Raw genomic sequence first — 24648 nt, forward strand, 5'->3', positions numbered from 1 at the left:
AATTTTACCCAGGATTAAAAGGTTCTGCCGTGAGAGCAGTAAACGTAAACGTGGAATACATCTTGCTTGTGGTGTATATATAAAATTCAAGCGTTGTGGAACCAATGGGAGAGGTGCCGATATAAAGAGCATCATACATGCTATCTGGTTTTCTTCCATCTATCCTCCACTTGCGAATGCGCTGTGTTCCATAGCTGCGCCCACGCACTTGAAAGTTCCTGACGGACACTGCAACTGAAGCCAGAATTTGGATGCAATTCCAAACGTTGCCCGCTTGTTACTAACATCGGACGCCACCAGGTGATTTGCAAAAATATAATAAGCCTAGTAAGAGCTTGAGAATTCCGACGATGTTGATACAACAACTCCACACCGGTTTCCGTTATTGCCCGTGAGTGTTGGAATATACCCAGAGTTGTTTCTGACAGGGCGCTTATTCATGTACATTTTCGTAGCTATCTCGTTGTTTGCCGTGGGGTGCATACAATTTGTCACTAAGATTTTAGCTCCAGCCACCACATTGAGATTTCCTGTGAGTGCTCCTTCAGTGGTAGATACTTTTGTGCCACCAAACAGTTTTAACCGTGAGTACTATATCGCCTGGGTGTTATCCATGATCGGCCATGTGCTGGAAAGTCCGTATACTTTTTGGTTTTCCATCGATGTCGTTCTATACAAACTAATCTTTTTATTATTGATGGTCAATATTTGATAATACCTATCATTATTAACTTGGAAACCTTCAACGGTTTGGACTACGAATGGTTTATAATCTCTACTGGCATCTTTGTCGGTCCAGATAGAATGATTCGTGGTACCAAAGTGATAGATCATAGTCGTTCTCGTGTTACGCCATGTATACACTCCACCACGTCTAGAATTCTGTGTTGTTGTTCCAGAGGGAGGTCATGCAATGGAAATATCGCTAGTAACTTGACCAGTCACGGATAAATTAACAGATATCACACCACCCGTTTTATCACATTTCTTAGCCAGTCAAGATCTGCTAACGAGATGGCCTGAAAGATACAAGGACCTGTCCTGTTGAAGCTGGTAAACCGTACAGAAGTTTGCCTCCTACGTAAATATTTCCTGTCATTTCTCCTACGGTCAACTACAATTTAGTCTCTGCCAGTATATTGACATGCGACAATAGTGTGGAGTTGGCATCCGGGGATGGGAACCTTAGATCATCGAGATTGGAGACGTCGTGACCGTTCACGTTGAGATTACCCTGCATGGAATCCCCAACGTGGTTGAACTTTTGTCAAGGTCACTCTGACTCGCAGAAGAGACGCTGATTGACCCGATAAGTGTACCAAAGAAAGTGTAAGACGTGGTTTGCAGACAAAATCGGTTCACGTGAATTATATAGAAAATGAACATCATTGATATTGACACGAAGATAAAAACGAAAGCACACCAGCATTATTTTTGATGCCCGATTGCCAATACATGATCGTGTGACCTACGATTTGTGGTAAAACGAATCTGCTCATGGACATTCACCTGAACAACATGTTGATGTACGATCGCATGATCATTTTTACGCTCTATCCTCACCAGGACAAATACAGTACGATGATTTGCTTGAAAAAGACGTTTTCTCCATAGCAGATCCGGATTAGACACAACATGTAGAAGAACTTGATTCTGACATGCATAAGATGATCGTGGTTGACGATATTAAGATAGACCGCGAGGAAATGAACCGCATTTGCGAATATTTTTCATTGTCGAGTAACAAGCGCTGCAACAACCTTTATCTCACTCAGTCATACTACGATGCGCCTAAATAGATCCGACGTAACGCGGGATGCTTTACGTCAGCGCGTCATCGAGGATAAGTTAGGCCAGTAGACAGATCAATGCGATGTCGCCGGGGAATGGTTCACGCCGATCCTCAGAGTCAACAACAATGACTGCTGAAAGAGTTAGCGCCTACGCCTTAGAAAACTGCACAACAAGCCATTGCAGAAAAATCTAACGCTAAAACAAGTAGAATAAGTAGATAATGAAGAAACTGAAGAAAGAGAAGGAATCTGAAGCCAGACTGGAGAAGATGAAAAAAGAGGAAGAAGCAAGACCGGAGAAAATGAAAAAAGGATGAAGCCAGACTGGAGGAGACGAAATAACAAAAAGTCAAGCTTGGGACGATTATGAAATCAAAGTAAACGGAGATGCATGAATAGGAGAAATAGACCAAGGAAACATTAGAAAAGTTGTATGAGGAGAAAAAAATTATTAACCAGAAAACGTTTCAAGATGGTATGCATGATGAAGCTATGAAGAGAATTATGACTGATATTGATTATTTTAAGAAAACAGTTCGACATTAGAATGGCAAGCAGAAAAAAGTTTCAGCGATGCCAAATATTTGAAAAGGCAAGCAAATCAAGATGATGCTCTTTTCAACATTATAAGCGGCGTGAACATCAAAATCGAACCTAATTATTTCACGTTGCGAACCAGAATCACGCTCTCTAGCTTTTATCGAGTTGGATTTGACATCAGCAACTCGATCGGATCCATCCTTGGTTTAAACGCAGGTACTATTTTAAACGTTTATGGAACGCACGAGAGAGATCTTCTCGTCAAAAGCACTAACCTGAACAACTTTCTTATCAACTGCTCGACCTCTCAGAAATAGTTGTTGTGGGTCCGTACGACATCCAACGTGATTTACTCCACAGCAAATAACGTGCTTTTGGGACCGCACATGCAGATCGTCCTATAATTCGTTCATTTATTATCTCATCCTGAACATTCTCACGTCACGATCTCTGCAATCACCATTTGGCTCACCGATCAGTCCGGAAATGCCGTTGATAATAAACACGAAATAATAACCTATTAACTTCACGTCGACATAGAGCGCCATCTTAAATTGATGACAGAAAATGTTCACAGATACAATAGTAGCAATGAGGCGATAACGCGTAAAACGACGTAAAATCTTGAGTGATTTTTTATCCACGCTGTTTTCCCCCGAGCGAGCAGCACTTCCCGGCATTGCAGGGAAAGCAACCCCGATTGCTCTCAGCTGACACGGCCGTGGGACAAAAAATAGTCAGCAAAAGCATGCTTGCGTCATCACCGACTGTGACTACGCAGGAAACTTATTTGTCCGATCTTTCGAAGCAGGCCAAACATGCTCTTACGAAAACTGCGATGGTACTAAACGCAAGCTCAGAAAGAGTTTTACAGGATCTTGAGAGAAAGGTGAGCGGTGCATCAACACAATATCTTGGCGCCATCATGTACGGTTATGGATTAATTATATTATCGTAAGACATTTTCAAAGACATTCTCAATACATTTTTGGACGATTAAGCAATGTCTTTTAATAAGTGTTATTTTGTAAAACAAATATTATAACACAGCGATGTCATGTTTTCGAGATTTACTCTGGATTACCTTCGGCTGAATAATAACAATCCCATTCATGAATCGACAACAGAGTATGAGTACGTCGAATACCAGGACACAAACATTACTAATCTCAACGAAATCAATGGTTACATATCCCAAGCCACGATGATTACATGCGGATGAGTACCACTAATATGTTGTGGCTTAGAAATACGAGCAATGGCGCGGATGACACCAACGTATTTCGCACTAGTACACCACAGCCAAAGACGCTGCGCTGACGTATGTAGAGACGCTATCGTTATCGTGTACAGAACAACAGCTGAAGGAGCAGATGCCCATCTTTTGGCCGATATGACAGCAAACGCTGAAGGATCAACCCATCGTCGCTGTCACAGGTACTTAACTCTATCCAAAACGTTGGATTCTCAGCTCGACGTGTTCTGGCAGATGCCAGCCATGAGATCTGCATGTTTCCTTCTCAAATCAGCATCCTAGTGTGTTCAGGGATATCCGAACTTTGTTCAGGGCGTCAAGCACGCTCTGGTGCTAGAAAGAGACTCCGCCGGACAATACATGTATAGGTCAGAAGTTTCAAAGATGGGAAATTCACCAAATCGTGGTTGTCACTGTGGATGAACAAACTCACTCCATTGACGACTCACGTGCTCAAACTGGAAACCACGTTGTCCAGATTCACCAAGAAACTTAGAAACTTAGCAAGACTGCATTTACAATTTACGCGAGCCCAGCAGACCATGTCGTGGAACATGATCCCCAATCCAGGTAGAGAGCTTCCCATGCATGTGTTCGTCGTATTTCAGATGGCAATACGGCGCCAAGATCAAGAAAGAAAGAAGCACGTGCTTAAACATCTTGATCTATCTTGCATTCACGTCCGCATCAACTCCAGGCAAGGTCGACAGAGATTGATTTATGCTTCGCTGTAGCCACCCGAAATTATTCTCGTACGTACAGGATGTTGATGGAAGCCTTGCAGAATTACCAGGACATGGATACGGGCACGCAGATCTCACTGGAAGATTTCTCTAACTTGTATCCCGTCTTCCACTTCGATGTCTTCATACATTCCGAGCTCCTGAAAGAAATCCAACATCTAACTCCAGGTGAACTATTGGTGATTCACTTGAATATTACACCTGTTACGCGCTGGTGATGTCAGGCCAATTCATGACGTTGGATGTGCTCAATTTAAAAAATGAACACCCTCGTGTAATATATGAATAAATGCAGAAGTAAAAGTCGTCCCGACATCGGAGTTCCAAACACGACGAAGGACCCGTCGCCAGCGGAATACGACACTATCAAACGAAAACGATAGTTAGGTTACAGAATTGATCTGAAGTATGGGAACATGAATCATGCTAAGACAGTGACACTATGTTCAGCTCAGCATCAAGGTTGATCGTAGCTCAGTTAATTTTGACGCAAGCCTCTCATAACATAGCCAAAATTACCGAATTCATTTCGCGCACAAATCATTTCAACACCAATTGTATCAACATACAGTGCAACACTATTATTTCGATATATCATAAAATAGAATAGTCAATGTATCCTGGACTTCTCAATTTTGACACAAGTATGCACTTGCTTTTACTTTCTTCCTTTGCTGGAGATGCATTTTTCGACTTTGAAGAGGTTTTGTTTAGTATTTTTTAATTCCTCTCGTAAAATAAACCCTGTATGGGCTCTCACGAGGAATCTTTCAGCGTGTACGTGACCAAATGGTTTTTGAAGGGTATTGACAATGAATACTTCTTCGGTCCAGTTAAAGGGAATAACTCTTTTCGTAGGTAATTTTTTGTCTGCTGATTCTGACGTGGTCTCCTGCTTTTAATTTGGATTTTAAAAACAGCGTATGTGAGCTAATTGTTGTTTTCAGCCGAAGAGGCTTCCGTAGGTGTCATTTTGATGCTTCGATGCCATATATATGGCTGTACTGGTCTACGATGTCTGGCATATAATCTAAGTATCGGTTGGTGTTATAGCTGGTATATCTCTTTCACGTGTGCTTTTTGAGAGTTCTGTGAAACCGCTCTACGACTGCCGCTTTGACTTGATTGTGTGTTCTGTACAAGATAATTTATTATCTTTTTAAGCCAATCTCAGACGGGTTTGTTATAAAATTCACTACCATGATCTGCCCATAATTTGTTTGGCGTTTCGTGTACCTACATTGCTATCAAAGGTTTCAACGTATTTGCTGAACACATAGATGACAGTCATGAGATATTTCAAATGATCGTTGTAAGCGCTTTAATCTCATGTTGACTAGATCTGCCGACCATTTATCGTCTGCTGAGACCGGCTCAACTCTGCATCGTGGAAAATGCTTGCGTGCTGGTTTATGTAGTTCTTCTGTGAGCATCGAAAGATCTTTTATCATAGCTGACGTTTTCATTTTACCTGGAATCCCGATGTCCAGCTTATGTTTGGTGCTAGTGATACCACGCACAAGAGTTCGATTTATACGTTCTCCGAAATAGTTTGGATTGAGTGTTTTTAAGTTCCATAAGTATGACTCTATCGCTTTCCGCTTTGCCGTCGGGATAATCTCTGTAACATAGATCATGTTGCATCGCGATGGCATTGAAACATTGACCAGGCAGCGGCTAATCGTTTTCATCCAGTTGCTGTTTTAAGGGATACCACAGTGGTGTATATTTATGTCCAGGAAACGTCCATCTGCCACAGGGTCTTGGACTTTTTCTGATCAGAGCATGTACGTCCAAGGTGCCACCGAGAATTGGTCTCTCTGCAGAGTTTAGAGTCTCCCAATCACAGATTTCTTTCCATGCGAAGGTCCTCTCAGCACGTGACGATATCACAGTGCCTACAATTATACATTGTTTATACAGAGTCATAACACTAAGTCGCACACAACTATGTTGTCGGCAGCAAAGTTGCACAGTCTACATTTTAGTGGTCTCAGTTGGTGATGTCGCTGCTTTCAACGTCGCTTTGCCTGGGACGATGTGTGATATTTTGGAACTACATCCTGCACACTTCGATTTGATCATGAGTTGTTGATTCTTCGTGACCACCGCGTCGGGATCGATACTCTCCATTTTTGTTTTGCATTTAAGCACCCCCAGTTCATGATGGCTGTGTCATGTTAGGGTGTACATTATTTTAGAGACAAAATGGCTTCAAGGGGTGATTTTCCACTGTTCCTACATTGGATGTAATCGATGCAGGACCATCCACACCTGCTATCGTTGCCGTCTTGAAGCTGTATTGAGTTACAGACGGCTCCTTCATGCGGTTATTGGATGTAGCACACGACTTCATTGGGAGGAGGTAAATCAAACGACGTTGCTGTAACCTGGATCGTTGACGACTGCGATCCAGTAAGTACCATGTCAGTCGTAATAATTTTGCAGGTTTATCATGCAGCTCTCGTCGGACGTGATGTGTTCAGGAAGCTTATTCTTAGAATAGACACCTCTGAAATTTCCAACGCTGGCCACTAATTCGTGCTCGATGTCGGTGTTGGTTAAAACCTTTATTCTCATGCCTTTGATGGAAAGTCCTTTAACGCGTGTAGTTCCAGGAAGTTGGAGTCATTTTTCGATGCCGAGCAATCCTGGAAGTAACGATGCAGCGATTCATGCTATCAATGGTTCGATGATTCCTGCTTGTTTGGACAGCTGTGACACCGATATATTAAGAACAATTCCTTTTCGTGAACTGCCTTGTTTAGTCACTGATATGGCCTGGCGATGGGTCAGCATGATTATATATGTTCCTTTGAGTTTTACACTTACAGTGTTTGGGTTTTAGTCCTTGGTCGCTGCCAGGCATTCAAAAAATTCCAATTGTCGAGTCATGAATAAGAAGTAGCATGTGTGGCATCAGATATCCGTTACACGCAAAAAAATTATTTTTAGATATAAGCATCTAGAGTACGCAGATTAAATGCGAGTTATTTATCTTCTCCTATCTCCAAGTTTCACAAGTAATCATAAGAAACAATTCACAATTATTTAGATTTTACTTGGTTTTAAATATTTCTTTTTAACAACATATAACAATACAAAATTTGTAGATTAAATTAACTCGATATATCTAAAATCCAGCAGTCCAGACGGATCGCCTACTCATCTTTCTACCACAGTCCACCGTAAAATTGGTTGGTATTGGACCGGCAGCAGTATTGCACGCTGTAAACTATAATAACTAGTTGTATCAAAGGTTAGAGAGATCTTATGCTTGTTTCAGATAGTTTTTAGCAAAACGCAAACCACACAAATGTCAACTTTATTTCGTGAACAAATGGGGCTCTTATGAGAAAATGGAAGACACCTGAGGTACCCGCTTATCAGTAATCTATCAAAATTATTGTTCCTATGTCACATTGACAGGGAATTCTTAGCCTAGCCCATGAAACTGTATTGTCTGTTCATGAAGGAGTCAGTAAGACTTATCACAGATCTTAAATCATTTTTACTGGCGAAAAATGAAAAGTGATTTGTCTAAATACTGAAGATCTTATCATACTTATCCAATGCTACAAAATCTCAGATACCTAAGGTTCGTCTGCCACCTTATTTCTGCATGGATTAAACATTAGTAGCATAATGTTAGACTGTGTCGGCCCATTACCTAAAACCAAATGTGCATCCACAAGATTTCCAAAGGCTTCGATATTTAGAAATATTGGACAATCTGGACTAGAAACATTCTTACCTGCTGCCACAAAAGAAGAATGAATTTAAACAGCTATTACGTGAATATAAGCACTTGTTTCCCGATTGTCAACACGAAGCAATCAAATCTACCATGACGATGAAATTCTAGATTATACAATCTGTGAAACAACGTCCTTACAGGATACATGATGAATCCTCTCAAACAAGAGAGTTTGCAGAAAGTAACTTAATATTTGCCGACCAATGATTTTCATTGAACCAAGTAAAAGTAAATGCAGTCCGTGGTGCAGACTATTGCTGAAACCAGATAATACTTTCCGTTTTTTTACGGATTTCAGAAAAGTAAACAATGTCAGCACGACGGATTCATTTCCAATACCCAGAATGGATGACTGCATTGACGGAATTGGAAATGCAAAATATGTCACTACGTTTGATCGTTTGAAGGAATTCTGGCATATTCCACTTACGGAAATGGCAAAGCAAATTTCAGCATTCATTATGAACTTTACCAATATAAAGCGATACCGTTCTGGATGAAGGATCCCCTTTGTTAATTCGAACATTTGACGAAAATGATAACATCTGGTATAGGTAATTGTGAAGTGTACGTGTATAACGTCATAATCTACTGCATCTGGAAAGATCACCTGGAAACCAAACAGAAGTTCTTTGATCGGCTCCGTGACAAAAAATAGACAATTCATTGTAAAAGTGACTTTTGCCGTACTTGTGTAACATCTTTAGGACATGTTGTGGGACACGGTAAAGTTAAACTTATAGAAGTTAAGGATAAGGCTATCTCTGAATTCCCTGTACCTATCATTACAAAGCAATTGATGGGGTATGGCTGGATATTATCGGAAATTTTGCTCAACTTGTTTCATAGCTACTGAACACCTGACTACTTTGTTAAGTAAGAAGACCATTTAACTAGTCCGACAGACGTCATGGCGCTTTTAATAAAGATTATACTCAAAAGTGCACCAGTTCTTACAGAACCAGATTACATTCAATCATCTTAAATGTCAGTATATGCAAATAATGTAAGGTTTTGTGAAGTATTGATACATGAAGATAACAATGGTGTGGATCATCCAATGTTAAATATTTATAAACTATTGAACAAGCACCAGAGAAAATATTATACGACTAAGAAGGAATGTTTGCCTTTAATACTGGCGATGCAAACCTTTGATGAGTATGTTAGTTCAGCTCCTCCCGGTGTTGTGTTCAGTGATCACAACCCTTTCGTATCATTCATAAAATGAAAAACAAGAGAGATTGATTGGTAAGATGGAGTTTCGTGTTGAAGGCATACAACAATAATGTTAGGCACGTAAAGGGAAACAAAAATACGATTGCAAACGTGTACTCAAGTACAATATTGCATTATTATGCATCTTAGTTGTATCATTTATGCTATATATTTCTATGCAGTATTAATTGTATGCATGTTTGACTAATATGCGAGATAGTTTCAATGCATAAATTGTTCTTTCCCGTTATTATGGTACGTGTTGTGTATGCTTATATATAATTTTACAAAATATGTTAGTTTGCGTTCTTTCTCGGTAATTATCTGATCGTCTAGTCGTAACATATAGCTGAACATGCAATAAACTAAACAGAATTACTACAGTAGATATCTCGAGCATAATCCCCAATACTAACCTTTTCTAGTAGGCTCAAACAGTCTTCAGATGCATACTTATGGAGGTATGTACAGTTTAGCAGCAGACTTAGAAGGTCATTGACACCACACTGATTAATGTTTTTCTTCAAAGATGGCTGTCCATTTGGCATAAACACCTTGGTTACCTCCCATTCTATGGTTGGCCATGATGTCACATCGCAATTTTGCCAAGAAATACGTTTTGATGTGGGGTTTTTGTGAAGACTCAAAATTTCTTTCAACCAAGTATCACATAGACTAGATGGGCATGGAGAAGAAAAGCTCCAGGTCTTTGTACGTCTGTTCCAAATTATATCATCAGACCTACAACTAGTACATGGCTGTTTCCGCCCCAATTTCTTAACAAGGGATTTGTGCATTTGCTTCATTTTATTACAAACAAATCTGTGCAGTCCAAGTTTCATATGATCCATTGCCACATGAAACTCAAGCCAGTTCCTTTTCTCGGATTTGTTGAACATGTCTTCAAAATATGTATGAGACATCTTAATTTCCTTTATAATTGGCAGTCGTGTGTCTTTAATGGGCACATTCTGTAAATTAAACCACAGAAGAAATAATGTACATCAATTATAACTAAAGTTCATAGCAAGGATGACAAAATGCTATAATATTCGTGTATTTTCTCAATTTCCAAAGATAATATAGCATGTATCACTGGACAACAAATTTTTACAAAAGTCATGTTACTGAAATAAAATTAGTCAATTCTTATCAATTTTTATGTGCTGAACACGAATATGACAGTCAAATTGCAAAATTGGCTCTAGTTTTTTTGTAATCTGCAAGAAATTAATGTTTACATAACGAAATGCATTCCAATAGTAAAAGGTCAACTGTAATAGCCTACCTATAAAAAATCAAGTCATTGACTACATCTTAGATTTCTTCGCCTGTCTCTTGTACAGCTGTTCGGGAGCATCTCTGAGGAGTGTCCAGCAGTAGTCAGCCAGCATTGTAGTGGACCATTTTCCCTGGTATCTTTGTTCCATTGTTGCGATATCTTGATGAAAACGTTCGCCGTGTTCATCACTAACAATACCACAGTTGCTAGGAAAGAAATCCAAATGGGAATGAAGGAAGTGAATCTTTAGAGACATATTGCAGCCAAGTTTCTTATACTTCATCAACATGTCTTCTACTAGTTCCTTATAGTTTTCTGCCCTAACATTTCCGAGGAAGTTTGTAGAAACTAGGCGAAAAGCATTCCATGCTTGTTTCGCGTCACCTTCCAGCAAGTTGTTGAACCGGTCATCTTTGAAAAGCTCTCGAATCTGAGGACCCACAAAAACTCCCTCTTTAATCTTTGCTTCGCTGAGTCGAGGGAATTTTTCATGCAGGTATCGGAATGCTGGCAAAGTCCGGTCAATGGCTTTCACGAAGTTCTTCATCAAACCTAGTTTGATGTGAAGGGGTGGTAGCAAGATTTTCTGAGCCTCAACCAGAGCTGGGTGTTGGATATTCTTCTCTCCAATGGCTACATTCTGCCTGTGAGTCCATTCCTTCCTCATGTAGTGCATTTCCCTTGCTCGGCTATCCCACTCGCATAAGAAACACATGTATTTTGTATATCCTTGCTGCAGTCCCATTAAAAGGGCAACTACCTTCAAATCACCACAGAGGTGCCAGCTGTACTTGTTATACGCAATGGAATTCAGTAGCTGCCTTAAGTTATCGTATGTCTCTTTCATGTGGACAGCATACGCTACTGGAATAGATGGAAGAATGTTTCCATTGTGCAAAAGCACAGCCTTGAGACTCAGTTTCGAAGAGTCCACAAATAGTCTCCATTCTTGTGGGTCATGAGTGATTTTTAAAGCATTCATGAGGCCCTCAATATCGGAACAGAATATCAGATTACTTTCCTTTCTGAAGAAAGGCTCCAATTGCTGGTGGCGCTTTCGATATGCAGTAATTGTGACATCTTCTTCTAGAAGATTCCATTGTTGGAGTCTTGATCCTAGCAATTCTGCCTTGTTCTTTGATAAGTCCAAATCACGAATCAGGTCATTTAGTTCTTCCTGTGTTATTCTGTGTGGGGTTGATGATGCACCACAGTGAAAATCTGGATCACTGCATGCTGATGGACCAGGAGAAGAACAGGTCGACTCACCTTTGTCTTCGTCAGATGAATCAAGAGAATATTCTGCTGGAGGTTCTGGAATAGGAAGTCCCTCACCATGTGGAACTGGTCTCAATGCAGACGGAATGTTTGGGTAGACTATTCTCGACTTCTTTCGCTTCGTTATTCCGCCGGAAAGAGGAGGAACCAAGCAGAAGTAACAGTCATTTAGGTGGTTGCTTGGCTCTCTCCACACCATTGGGACTGCAAACGGCATTGATGACCTTTTGCAATTCAACCACTGTGAAAGCTGTGTTGTACATGTAGCACAGCATATATGCGGAGCCCAAGGCTTGTCTTGGTCACCAACCTTGCATCCGAAGTAAAGATGATATGCCTTCTTCACTTGAGAATTGATACTTTTCTTCTGGTTGGCAAATGTCACTTCCCCACAAATATAGCAAAAATTGTCCGCGGTATTAACACACTTTCGAGGCATTACTGTTCTTTATTGTACGTAAATGGATAAAATAATAAGTTTTATGTAACAGTAGCTTGAACTGTCTCGCACAACGTCTAAAATATTTTAAATGCTGAACCTATCTGATTGGGCTTTATATAGTACACTGCTTACGTCAGCTTCAGCAGCCGCCTGGCATTAGTATAATAGGCCTACACATGTATAGTACACTGCTGACGTCAACTTACTTCAGCAGCCGCATGGCATTAGTATTGCATTGCATCAGAAAATGATGCAATCAACTGTGGATGATGTGAGCATGATGGTATTATGCAATGTTACATCATTATTCCGGATGTTGCTGCAGTCCTACTGGAGAAATTTACACAGTGAAACATAGAAAATGAGGTATATGAATATCTTCAAAACGAGAGCCAATACAAATTTTTCACGGTTATATTCGTGTTCGGCACACCAAAATACTACAGATTAGGGCCTTTTCAAGTCAGTAATGATTTCACTGTTGACCAGTGTATTTAGTTAATCAGTAGAGTGTTAATACCATTCCATGCGAAATCAAATAGCCAGGAAATTATATGATACTGGATTGTATCTATGGGTGATGGATGGATGGATTTTTAGATTTTGACAGGTTCTTTGCAGCATAACTTTGTTTCATATCTTCGTTTGTGGGGACAGACATCTATCAGGTTCATTGAAGATATTTTTATGCTGCTACTTCCTGCATCCTCCGATCAGCTGGTTTTAGTAACAACACGTTGTTGTATAGAGCGTTTCCATTTTGAAGTATCACCCGTTCGCGTATTTTGTACAACAATACAAGATTGTTAAATTAAATTACCTGCTCAAAGATGACAATCATCTATTTGAGAAGACTTGTCATAACTGATCATAACTTCTAATATATTATGTGAATTTAGAGGAATACATAGATCCGACCTGTCAATCAAATCCACAAATATTGACCAATCGATTAATTGCGTCCGGTGCTACGGTAACATCCACCATGTTTTACCTACAAACATACGCGTGGTGAGAATACAGCTGCATTAAAGACTTTCGTGATTTTTGTGCGATATATTGAAAAAATGGTGCGTCGATGTGCATGGGGAACATGCAATGCAGATGAGAGATATCCGGAAAGGTTGGAAGGAGGCCATTCTATACGTTTTCAAACTCCAAAACGTGATTTGGAAAAGGTGAAACTATGGATCAAAGCGTGTCGTTGACCACACGAATATCTTAATATCGCCAGAATAAACCAACACAAGGCCGTTTGCTCATTCTATTTAGATTTAACTATGGTAAAAAGGTATACGAATATTCTTGAAAGTAATGTTAAATATAAAAATATCTAATACACATTTCGTAAGGCTGGTTTATGTAATTGTTGTTGTTATCATGGGTCAACTACATTTTGTCAGTACATCATAGGATATACATGGCGGCGGAAAGGTTTATCTGGTTGAGGAAAAACCACAGACTCACGGGAAGCTACTAAAAAGCTTTTTCACATACCCACATTGGTCGAGCCCGAGATCTGAACCTATGTGGACGTATGTGAGATGACAGTGACCAGTAAAGATGAGAACCTTTGACCACTCGGGCATCCAGGTCACCCTGTAGTATTAGTGATTTAATTATAAGTATACATTTATCCCATACCAGCCCTCTTGATATTTTGATATTGCATTGAAGGAATAAACAACAGGTTAATACATCGGGTTATTGTCAGTGCATGTATTATGGAGTATATATTCTGTTATGATTAGGTCATGAATAAGAATAAGAATAAGAATTATTTATTTCAGACTACATTGTCCATACATCTAATATATATATATATATATATATATATATATATATATATATATATATATATATATATATATATATATATATAGTGTTTATTTGCTGATGTTAATATAAAATGTCAGATTTACTTTGCTTTTTCTATTGTCGTGTAATGCATTGTTTTGTAAATATACTCATTTTGCAGCACTTTCTTGGAGGAAAAGACCGACGGAGAATTACCCAGACCAGCTTCAAGCTGATGGTTCACGTACTGTGCCAGAAAAAAACTTCCAAAGAAGAGCTTCTTCACAACAAAATGAAACCAGTCAACATAAACGCAAATGCCTGCATTTGGAAGAAAACACAACTAAGTAAGGGCCAAGTAACTCACAGAATATGTCTAGCTTTATTAATCTTTTACATATGAAATTTAACAAGTTTCATTTCAAAATAAATGCACACATTAATGTTAAAATAAATATATAAAGCTAGTAAGTTAATGAACTGATACTGTTTGAAAAGTGTTTCAATTATATTACTTATAATTCACAATCAATTATATATATATATATATATATATATATATATATATATATATATATATATATATATATATATAAACAAACATGAAAACTACTTGCTGACTAACATCATTGTGCATAAGCATCTGTTTCTTACAGTTCAGATATGAATTGTTTGTCACAGGTGTCTACACAGACTGAAAACCCATGTAAGTAGTTTCATCACTTATTCTGAAGATTGCAGATATGGAATTGCATAATCTCTGTAAAATTCGGCTAACGTTTTTGTAACATTTAAGTAATAGATGGAATGTCTGGTTTAATTCTTTCCACAAACATATCATCCTGTGTGTACACAATGAATTCGCAAAATTCACAACCTGTAACCATACGTTGGCCTTGAAGCTGTGCATAGTAACTAGGTGTTTCCTTTAATGAGACAAGCTCATCCTTCTGTAAATAGAAATCTGGTATATCATTGCATGCTTTTTCAATGTTCATTCTTCTAACAGAGAAGGGGCATTTATTTTCCACAATTCCACACACTCCATTGTCACAGAGTTTCCCCATCAATCAAGGCACCCAAAAATTAAAAGTCATTATTAACCACAAAGCCTCACTCATGGAAATGCCTAGAAGGATATAGCACAGACCTGCAAACTCTTAAGATTTTGCCGTCTTACGAAAATTACCCTTAAAATAGGGACTTACGGCATACAGGCAAAAAACTACGGAAAATGAATGTTGTCGAAAAATCAGGATAATCGGTTCATCCGTGTTTGATATGGATCAGAGTTTCATATTAGGATTATTGAAATCAGTAAGGGAACCAGACTAATTTTACAGCAGCACACTAGACACTTTAAACTGCACCTATTCGTTCATGCAAAGCGTCTGCATGATCAAACTGTTGATTATAAAAAAAAGTTAAATGGCGTCCATAAAGCAATGCATGTTTAAGACAAAAGGGGGAAAACTTCTAAAAAGTGTTAAAGATTAACACAGAGGAATAAAAAGGAGTATTTTGATTCTTGTGAATAAAAGCTGGAAAGGACACAATTTCGTTTATTGGACATCATGTACCCATTTGAGAATGTCTCGTGGCGGGAGATACGATTACCGTCGTCATGTGAAATAGAAACAAATTCCAAGAATTACGTCCCGTTGAGAGATAGCAACAAGCCATTGAGTTGCATAGGGTTCGGAACTAAAGTTTATGCAACTGTACTAGTGGTAAATAAAGTCTACGCGTACTTAACAAATTTTTCAGTTGAACATAATGTTTATCGTCGTGCGTCTAACTTTTAATTGCTTGTTCCAGCTTTACAATAGTAGTTATTGATATTTTGTTACACCTTACTGAAAACTGGTCAATCTTACGGAACAAAATCAACTGCCTTAATGAGACGGACTCGTCAGGGTTGGCAGGTCTGGGGCATAATTCAAGATACTATTCTTTAGCAGTTTTCTCGTGTCTTTTACTAGATTCAGGATCTTTGGCTTTCGCGTCATTTTTTAAAAAACAAATTGTTAATAAACTTTTCACTGGGTTTGATTTCCTTGATATTACATTTCTAAAATTAGATGATGTAAGTCTGGGGATTTTTCTCTCATTAAACCAGTGATCAGATTAGGCCTGATTTCTTGTCTGTACCTCAATGTCACATGGATTTATGCACCTTGTGTTCTCAGTGAGTGGTTTGAACTCATTTGGTAAACACTCTGGAGAAGCCCTTGTCACAGATTTATTACAACAGTCCTGAGCTAGTTGTGTAGTTTCTCTCAGGTACTTTGTCTGAAATGAAGAAAAGAAATACTTTTCTTATTTTTTTAGGAATATTAGCAATGGATATGTTAGCAGTTGCAGCTAAGAATCAGGATCTTAAGCTTAAAGAGCCAGTTATATAGTGATTATAATTCTGGAACAACTCTAAAGGGGTTGATAGGTCGTGTAATGTTTGTTTCAGAATTATTTAGAGGGTAAACTTCGGATAAATCTATTATAGAACAATCTGGTTTTTACGATATGCTTAAAACGCTAAAATCAATTGGTTATATTAAAAAGGGAGATGCCGTAATGGTAAACAAATGTTTTAACATGCAAAAAAGTGAACTTGGTTTGAAAATAAACATTCCACAGTTCACATCGGCAAGTAGAAAAATGACAGCTTCTGATACACTTTTGACTAACAAAATTGCCAAACATATGGTATGTATAGAACGTCTCATATGTAAAGTTAAAATTTGACTATTCCTACATCTGCGTTTCAAAAGGCCAACAAAAAAAATGGACAGTGTGTTGTCTTCTAACACTTTTTCAAGATGTATTTGTTAAGGATGAACATTGAATATACTATGATTGGATAGTACCTGATACGATAATACTGACCCAATCTGCACGTGTCCTAGAGGTGTTGATACTTTAGGAATGTTTGGTACAATTCAGCACTCTAGGGGTGTTCCCTTCAAACTAGAGAGATGACACCTATCCTTTTCATCCACTTTCGGTACTCCAAATGTAAGAGAAATGTAATAAACTAATCGTGTTAAATAATGTTGTTTCTGTGATCATTTCATATCAGTACCTATTTTAGGCATCTATGATTTTTGCACATATTCTCAATGCGCACCTTATTACTTGTTCTGTTTGATGCCATTGTATTGTACATTTACACGAATATTTTCTATAGTTAACTATGTTCCATCGACAATAAGATTTTAAACAAGTATTAATGTTGGTATTTGTATTTTAAATTCATACTTTTTGTTTATATCTGTCTGGCAACCCAATGGCTTCCTTTTCCTACTCCCTGTTGGTCTAGCAACCATGACAGGATTAAGTGACACTGGTTTTATTTTCGATCCCCTTTGCACATGCCATTGCTGAGGTATGCTTGTGCAGCTCAGCTGGTCAGGAACAGTGGTGAAGGTACGTAGTTTGAAACCCTGTAGGGACTTAATTAGCCCTACTACAAGGGAGCAATGCCCACTGACCGTGCAACAATATATTTTTTCAGATATCATACACATTAATTAGTAAACTAAATGTTATTGGTGCATATATCTGAAACAAACTGCTTACACCACTGTGTGAAATGTCAGAGAAAGTGTTTATATATTATTATTTTAGATTTTCAAACATGTGTCAAAGTTACAATTTTGCTAACTGCAATTAGTAAATCATCCCAGTGACATAAATAAAAATAAAGCATGTCAGACTCTGTCTTTTTGTTTGTCTTCAGTGCAGCTGCCTGAAATTCCTGGCATATGTGAGCTTAGTATTCTAGTATACTGTATGTCGGCATAGTCATGTATGTGAATTTACTCATCTGAAAATAAATATTAATTTTTAAAAAAAATGAATAGTAATATAGTTTATGCAAAGTCTATTCAATCCCAACTAATGAAGACTTTGCACCTTAAATGTCCTCAAAAGGCTTCCAGATATGACGTTGTACACCGAGGGGGATCGAACAAGTATGATGATGGCGGTTGAGGTATTTAAAAAATGTGACATCACAAAACCAATACCAGCGACATCTATCAAAGAAATAGTTTAGAATGCAGTGTCGTATTGTTTTTCTAATGCAAAGGGATTTCAAACCAATTTTAATTTTGACATTTTTTATTGGTTCGAGGTAAGAAAAGCTTTGTAGCATCATACGAGGGGGCTGAGTTTTTTGTGACGGGGCCGGGGATGAGGTACAAAATAATCGCCCAAACTACGCTACGTCATATATGGATGACCGCAGACTAAAATTATTGATCACTGTGAACATTTACAAAGGTGGCCAGGAAATAAACTGGGTAAAGAGCAAAGGACCATTGGTGAAATCAACAGCTAACAGGATACTATGATTCTTATTTTCAACGGCTGCAACTTTCACTGTGAGATTACAGCACGCTAACACCTTTATGTTGACTTCATCCAAATATATCCATTTACGTAACTGAACATTTGTTTGTGCCGAATGTACTTCTCGAACAGTGTGAATATGATGACTTTCTAAAGGAAAATGGATGTATGAGGATCCAAATAAAGTGCATATTCACCATTTTAACGTATGTGCAATTAAATTGTAAAACACAACACACATTACTGCAATAGTCGGTACCGAACGCCTACATGATATGTATGACTTACACTATAACAGCTGCCATTACTACAGGGTATTAAACAGTTCAAACATTAAAAATAGTTCACAAAAATACAAAACATTAAATCTTACCCCGCTTTACATGAACAGTATGCATCTTCACACTTTTCCTCCGTAATTTCGATGTGCAGACGGTGCGGAGGCAGGTTCCTCTTCATAGATGCCCTGCATCTTGCTTCTACGCGAATCTTATTTTCAAACTCCAAAACTTTGATCTCGTGTATATATATCCTTGCGTAAAGTAGTTCAAACCCTTCTGCAACACTTTACTGGAAAGTTTGTCTTAATCAGGAAGGTATTTAAGTCAAATGTTATCGGGAATAAGTGAGAGAGAGAAGCTGACATGGTGCCTGTATTCTGTGATGATTCAGCCATTTTAATGGGAAGCGTGAGTTTGCATTAACAGTCTCTGAGGGGGCGTGGTTTATCTACTCATTTCGGATCTATGCACTGAAGCACGGAGTTGTGTGTGTATTAAAGTCGTGAGGTCACTTTCCATCGGCATGGTCGATTTGGATTGGCCAATCGATTGGAATATCCACCAATCTATACTTTGTTGATCTCAATGCTTACACGGTGCAAAGGTTGTACATAAATAGTGTAGTTGGTTCAAAGTGGGTGGCAGATCGTAAAAAGATAGAGGAAAGGTAAAAAAGGGACTTCTAAAGATTGAGCCATAGAGTAAAGATTTGAAAAAGAGATTGATTGAATCAGAAAAATAAGAGGTAACAGATAAAAACATTTGAAAAGGAAACTTCATGTATGAAATTTTGATGTATAAATAGGAACCAAGAATTCGAACTACAAGGTTTCATAATCAGACGAATTTTGATCGATAAAATAAAACGTCTTATACTAAACGACATAATGTGTCCACATTGCACTATTAACTAACAGGCTGTGTTGGGAATTTACTGTTTGGAATTGTTTAAATAATCGAGGCATACAAAAAAAGATTGTAATACAGGTAAATGCCTGCAGTTAGAATTGAATCTAATTGTGTAAATTGATTGTGTGACTCCAGGAGCTGTATTCATGATTGGAGACCGGTAGATAATACAATGGAAGAAACGAGAAGTTCGCGTCATTTATTGTTATAGTGGTAAATATGGTGTAGAGTTATGTACAGGCAAAATGTGGCCTAAATTAGTGTGTGTGTGTGTGTGTGTGTGTGTGTGTGTGTGTGTAACATTTAGATTTGTAACGTAGCTTTAACAATTTTTCGGTCATATCGCTACGATGTCTGCAATGGGACAGTTTATAGTGATGTCTAGCACTGGGGCATCATGCCGCAGAAATGTAGCATGATGTCCCACTCAGTCACATTATCCTGACACCAGGCCGACCAGTCCTAACACTAACCTCTAAACTCCGAGCGCCAAGCGATGTAGCTGTTAGTACCATTTTTGTAAGTATTTGGTATGACTCGGCCGGTGCGGACGCTCTAACCACTAGGCCAAAGGCGCGGTGCCTAAATTAATGGTTTGACTGATCTAAGGTGGTATAGTAAAAATAGTTCCCTGTATTAGGTGGTTGAGTTGTATAGCTTCATGACGTGAAATATGGAAGGTTAATGAGAAGAAAACAAGCAGGTGACAGGCAATTGCGAAGTTATGAGATTTGTGGTTATGTTTTAATTAGAGTAAAATTATTTATAGTTTGGACGCGTTGGTATTTCCTGTTTACAATAGTAGTTGTATGGAAGTCTTTGGAATCAGAGGAAACATGACTTCTAGCGGGATTCTTTCGGTCAAGAGACCTCTCTGGCATGTTAAAGTACTATTTCATCAGCTACTGTGAATAAATACAGAAACCTGATTGAGTTACCTTAAAGACAAATGAGTTTTTGTGAGTTAATCTGGTGTATGGCATTCTATTTCTACAAGTGTGCACCGATCCCAGTTGTACAACATTTCATGCGTGTACAATACAATGTTTGAATATTCTTGTGCACAGTTTTGTCGACAGTAATTATGTTGTGTTTAAATTCGATTGCGCTATTCATGAAGGTGAAATTTAAAGTGTAATGAAAATAATTTAGGTTATTTCTCTGAGCAGAGTGATACGTACTCATACTCGGGTAAATCCGTCTTTAGACCCTAAATTGCTAATTTAGGTGGTGTCCTGTCTACGTTATGGTTGACACGATTCAAATGCACTTACGGACATGTGCCCTACTTACGCCATGACAAAATAAGATATTACAATATGGCGGACTCTGAAATCAAAAGTAGAAAGTAGTTTACTAGTTTACTTACGACTGAATGCTACTAATTCTTCTAAATCAGGAAGTGTTCACCACGCATTCCGCTTAATAATTGAAGTAACATTTCAAGAGATGTTAGCCTAATCATAGTTCTACTGATTCAAGCACAGTCTAATTCCAGTAATATTTACTGTCTGGCGCTATTGGAAACAGCCCAACCTGTGATGCGTGATTAAATACCGTATTTGTGTTTTATTAACGATGATGTAAGCAACAGACTGGTTATAGTATAAATTTCATTGTGACATGTTTCAATGCTTTTGTCGCATGCCCTTGTGAGCTGATTTCTTAATAAAATATGTTTATTGCCTTGACAACTGCGAGACTCAAGTTTATTCACGCGTTTGGCTGCGCTGGAGTAGGCAGATGCATTATGAAACGTTTACACCTGGATGGGTGGAATGGCAAAGTTGATGTTGACGTAAAACGCAAATAACCCCCAAAGTAAACACCGCAATCTCATGAAGTTATTCCCGATCTTTTCCGGTATTTCTTTATCCTATATAGTCGTTGTTTACTCGAAGGACCCCATATATTTTTGCCTATTTATCAAGAGGATTTAAACTGATATTTCTTCGGTTCAGTAGGATGTGGTAGATAGTATATAATTAATTATAAAAAAATGTGAATAACATTTAAAAAATCAAATTCTTACAAATAAGATACAAGAAAAAAATAACTAACAATATAACAATATATGTAGTAGTCATTTCCATTTGTATTGTGTCAATAAATTCCACGAAACAAAATCATCTTCCTGATTCTTTTGTAATTTCTTTTCTAGTCATACTTTCTTGTGTGTAGTTAGCAGACGCCCTCTATGATAAACAAGACAAACATGGCTAGAATAATTTAACTAAAACAAAAACAATAAACAAATTGATGAATTATTTTCAAGAAAATTGTGTGCTTTCAATTACTTGTTTCATGTCTGTATATCTCACCAGTATAATTATACCATAGATCCATGTATACAGCAAATATAAACGACATTTAGTTACATAAATGGGCTTATAGCGTATTGGGTTCCAAAATAAAAGCCATGTCATTCAGATATGTTCCAGGACTTTTCACAAACGTTCAAGAATCAAACAACGACAGGTACTTCTAGTATATTAATTAAGAATTCGGAATTTTCGCCTACAATCATCTGCGAGTTCAATGATTTCAGATGCATGCCTTTTTATATTGAAAGAATCCCAGTGGAGTAGAATAACTTACAGCAGAGACCGGTACATTATACCTATGAAACATTGATACGAGTACAAAAAATCTACATTAAGTTTCAAAAAATGTATATGCATATACAAGTATATTTGGGCAATTTCTCATATTCACAACACTTTGTAATAATTTAGAAATTTATGGTAATTTGTACCATATGCGTTAGTGACAATTTTTATAATATTTATTTACGTACAAGATCCTAAATAAAAATATAAATCCACTAAATTTCTCACATTTGTGTTTAGAGATAATAAAACACAGTTTTATCGAATATTTCTTGAACAAAATAGAAATTTGAAATAATGTCAAAGGTTATATTTATCTGTAATGTTGCTAATCAAATTAGATTTACTGATTTTTGTGATTTTCAGCATGTTCCTGAATCATATTTCTAGGATGAAAGTATAACGCAACAGGTATCTTCTAAAGCCCTATTTCAATCACCAATTTTTTAAACGCAGATATAACATAGTGAGATAGGTTAGGAATTTCCTCTAAGGCATGATGAGCAAACAAAGAGGTCCGCATATTTTCGCCTTTATGCAAACAAGATGTCTTTACTTCGTTCACCCTGGATAATCTCAGCACCGACTCTCACGGCACCCTGGGAGCTTCCTTTGAGAAGCTTGTTTACACAGTTCAGTTCCATTCTTTTTACGAATTAAGTATCGGAGTGGCTTTTAGCTAAAATTCCCTCCTCAACATAGGCTTCCTTCTTTACTACACAATACGTTTCTCTCCCCCCGAGAATTAGCAGCTCACTAACAGGTCTGTGCGCATTTATGACTAAGAATGAAGCATTTTTCCGCCCGATGTATTGACCCCTCCCAGGGGAAGATCTAGCTTCTCTCATCCCTAATTAGTCTACACGCCTACCGTTTGATGTTCTTTCCGCCTGGGTCCAGGTTTCTTCACACCATCTTGGCGCCCTACGGGGTATCCGGCCCGAATATGCCCTTCCGCAGAAGCCCCGCTTGCACAAGGATTAAATATCTTTGAAGCATATTTATTGATCCAAAATTATGTAACTCCTAGTAAGACGTCCGGCCAACACGCTCTGATTCTGCAATAGTCTGCCTTCGGTTCGTTACAGGGAATTATCTGGATATTATTATGTACATGCGTTTTGTTAAATTGATATAGTGATCATTATTTGTTTTGGGTGTTTCAGTCGGGTCTTTTACTGAATGGCGTGAAGTACTAAACTTCGGCTTGGAAAAGATTACTGAGGAATCATGCAAATGAGAAACAATAACAATTATGCAAGTGTGAAATTAGAGTTTCTTGATCTGTGGTCAATGGATAATTAGAGTAAGAAAGTATTTTTAGTATGGGAGCGTTAAGAACATATATATAAACAGGTTGAAATGTACGTTTGGCTTTCCAGTTGGATGGTCAATAATCGCACCATCGGCACGCGCAACATTTAAACTTAAGGAAGATAATCAGCAAATTACTGATTTAAGCTTTTAATCTTGGTCGATTAAACAAAATTTAGAGATGGAAGCTGCTGCTCTTTAACGGTTACCAGCATATAGCCTTTATGTTAAATGTATTATCTATTATGCACACTTATGTTATGGCTTTACGAAATGGCTGCCTGCTTATCGATATCATAGTCTTTAAACCCTAATAATAAACATGCAGAGACAGGTTTGATAATAACATTAACGGAAAGTTTCACAAAAAAGCGAAGAAGGGATTATTCTCAAACCAGTCTCCAAATAACATCAACAAATGCCGATGGCTTAAAACACAGATAAAGACAGAGGTCACCATTCTCACACTGCAAAGAGTTCATCTTGTCAGTGGCAATAATAATGTGAAAATCAAATAGGGTTTTCTTGTCAAGGATAATAATATAATGTTTCAGAAAAGAATTATGGATTTCCATTGGAAATGAGAAGAATAATTCAAACATGTGATCTCAAAGAATAGTAATGAAGATTTCTGAAACCTTAAAGGCATTTTAGGTAAATTTTAAAACAAATTAGTAAATTTATTGTAAATCTTTTGTACACGAAAAAAGGTATACCTGCCTTAATACAGAACGATGATTCTTGTCCAAAATAAATAAAATACGTTTGAAAGAATTTAAAACGAACATCATTTATAAATTTGAACGTGATCCGTGCCATGATAGGTTTCATATTAAGTACAATGAGCGTTTAACACAGTTGTAATAAGGTTTCGTATTTCATGAAAACTTCATACTTTTTTTGGACCAATACTGTGTACAGACCTGTCCATAATACGATTGAAGGACACAAAGAGAAAACTAATAGACAAATATTGAACATCGATTTTATGTCATGGCACTAGGGCAGAGAATTACCTCTGGGTCATGACTAGGAAACTGTTATGGTCCATACCATATCATCATGCATACATACATA

The 24648-nt window shown here is 37.8% G+C and overlaps 1 protein-coding gene across 2 annotated transcripts in view; it reads right to left on the reverse strand.

Annotated features, from left to right (window-relative positions):
- The window catches only part of LOC149790578 (uncharacterized), a 76731-nt gene extending 55569 nt beyond the window's left edge, over nucleotides 1–21162 (reverse strand). Inside the window, exons 1-4 of one of the 2 annotated variants that reach the window (XM_089972665.1) lie at nucleotides 18832–19646; nucleotides 16992–17112; nucleotides 16282–16397; nucleotides 9723–10277 (exon numbers count right to left, since the gene is read on the reverse strand). In XM_089972665.1, coding sequence (XP_089828791.1) covers nucleotides 9723–10229 — 507 coding nt within the window. In that variant the 5' untranslated portion in view covers nucleotides 10230–10277; nucleotides 16282–16397; nucleotides 16992–17112; nucleotides 18832–19646. Of the gene's footprint in view, nucleotides 1–9722; nucleotides 10278–16281; nucleotides 16398–16991; nucleotides 17113–18831; nucleotides 19647–21017 lie in introns of those variants that run through there. The other variant, XM_089972666.1, reaches the window with a different exon arrangement.
- Between the last annotated feature and the right edge of the window lie 3486 nt (nucleotides 21163–24648).

Source organism: Sinohyriopsis cumingii, chromosome 10, assembly GCF_028554795.1.
Source record: "Sinohyriopsis cumingii isolate HCF-2022 chromosome 10, ASM2855479v2, whole genome shotgun sequence".
Taxonomy (NCBI): domain Eukaryota; kingdom Metazoa; phylum Mollusca; class Bivalvia; order Unionida; family Unionidae; genus Sinohyriopsis; species Sinohyriopsis cumingii.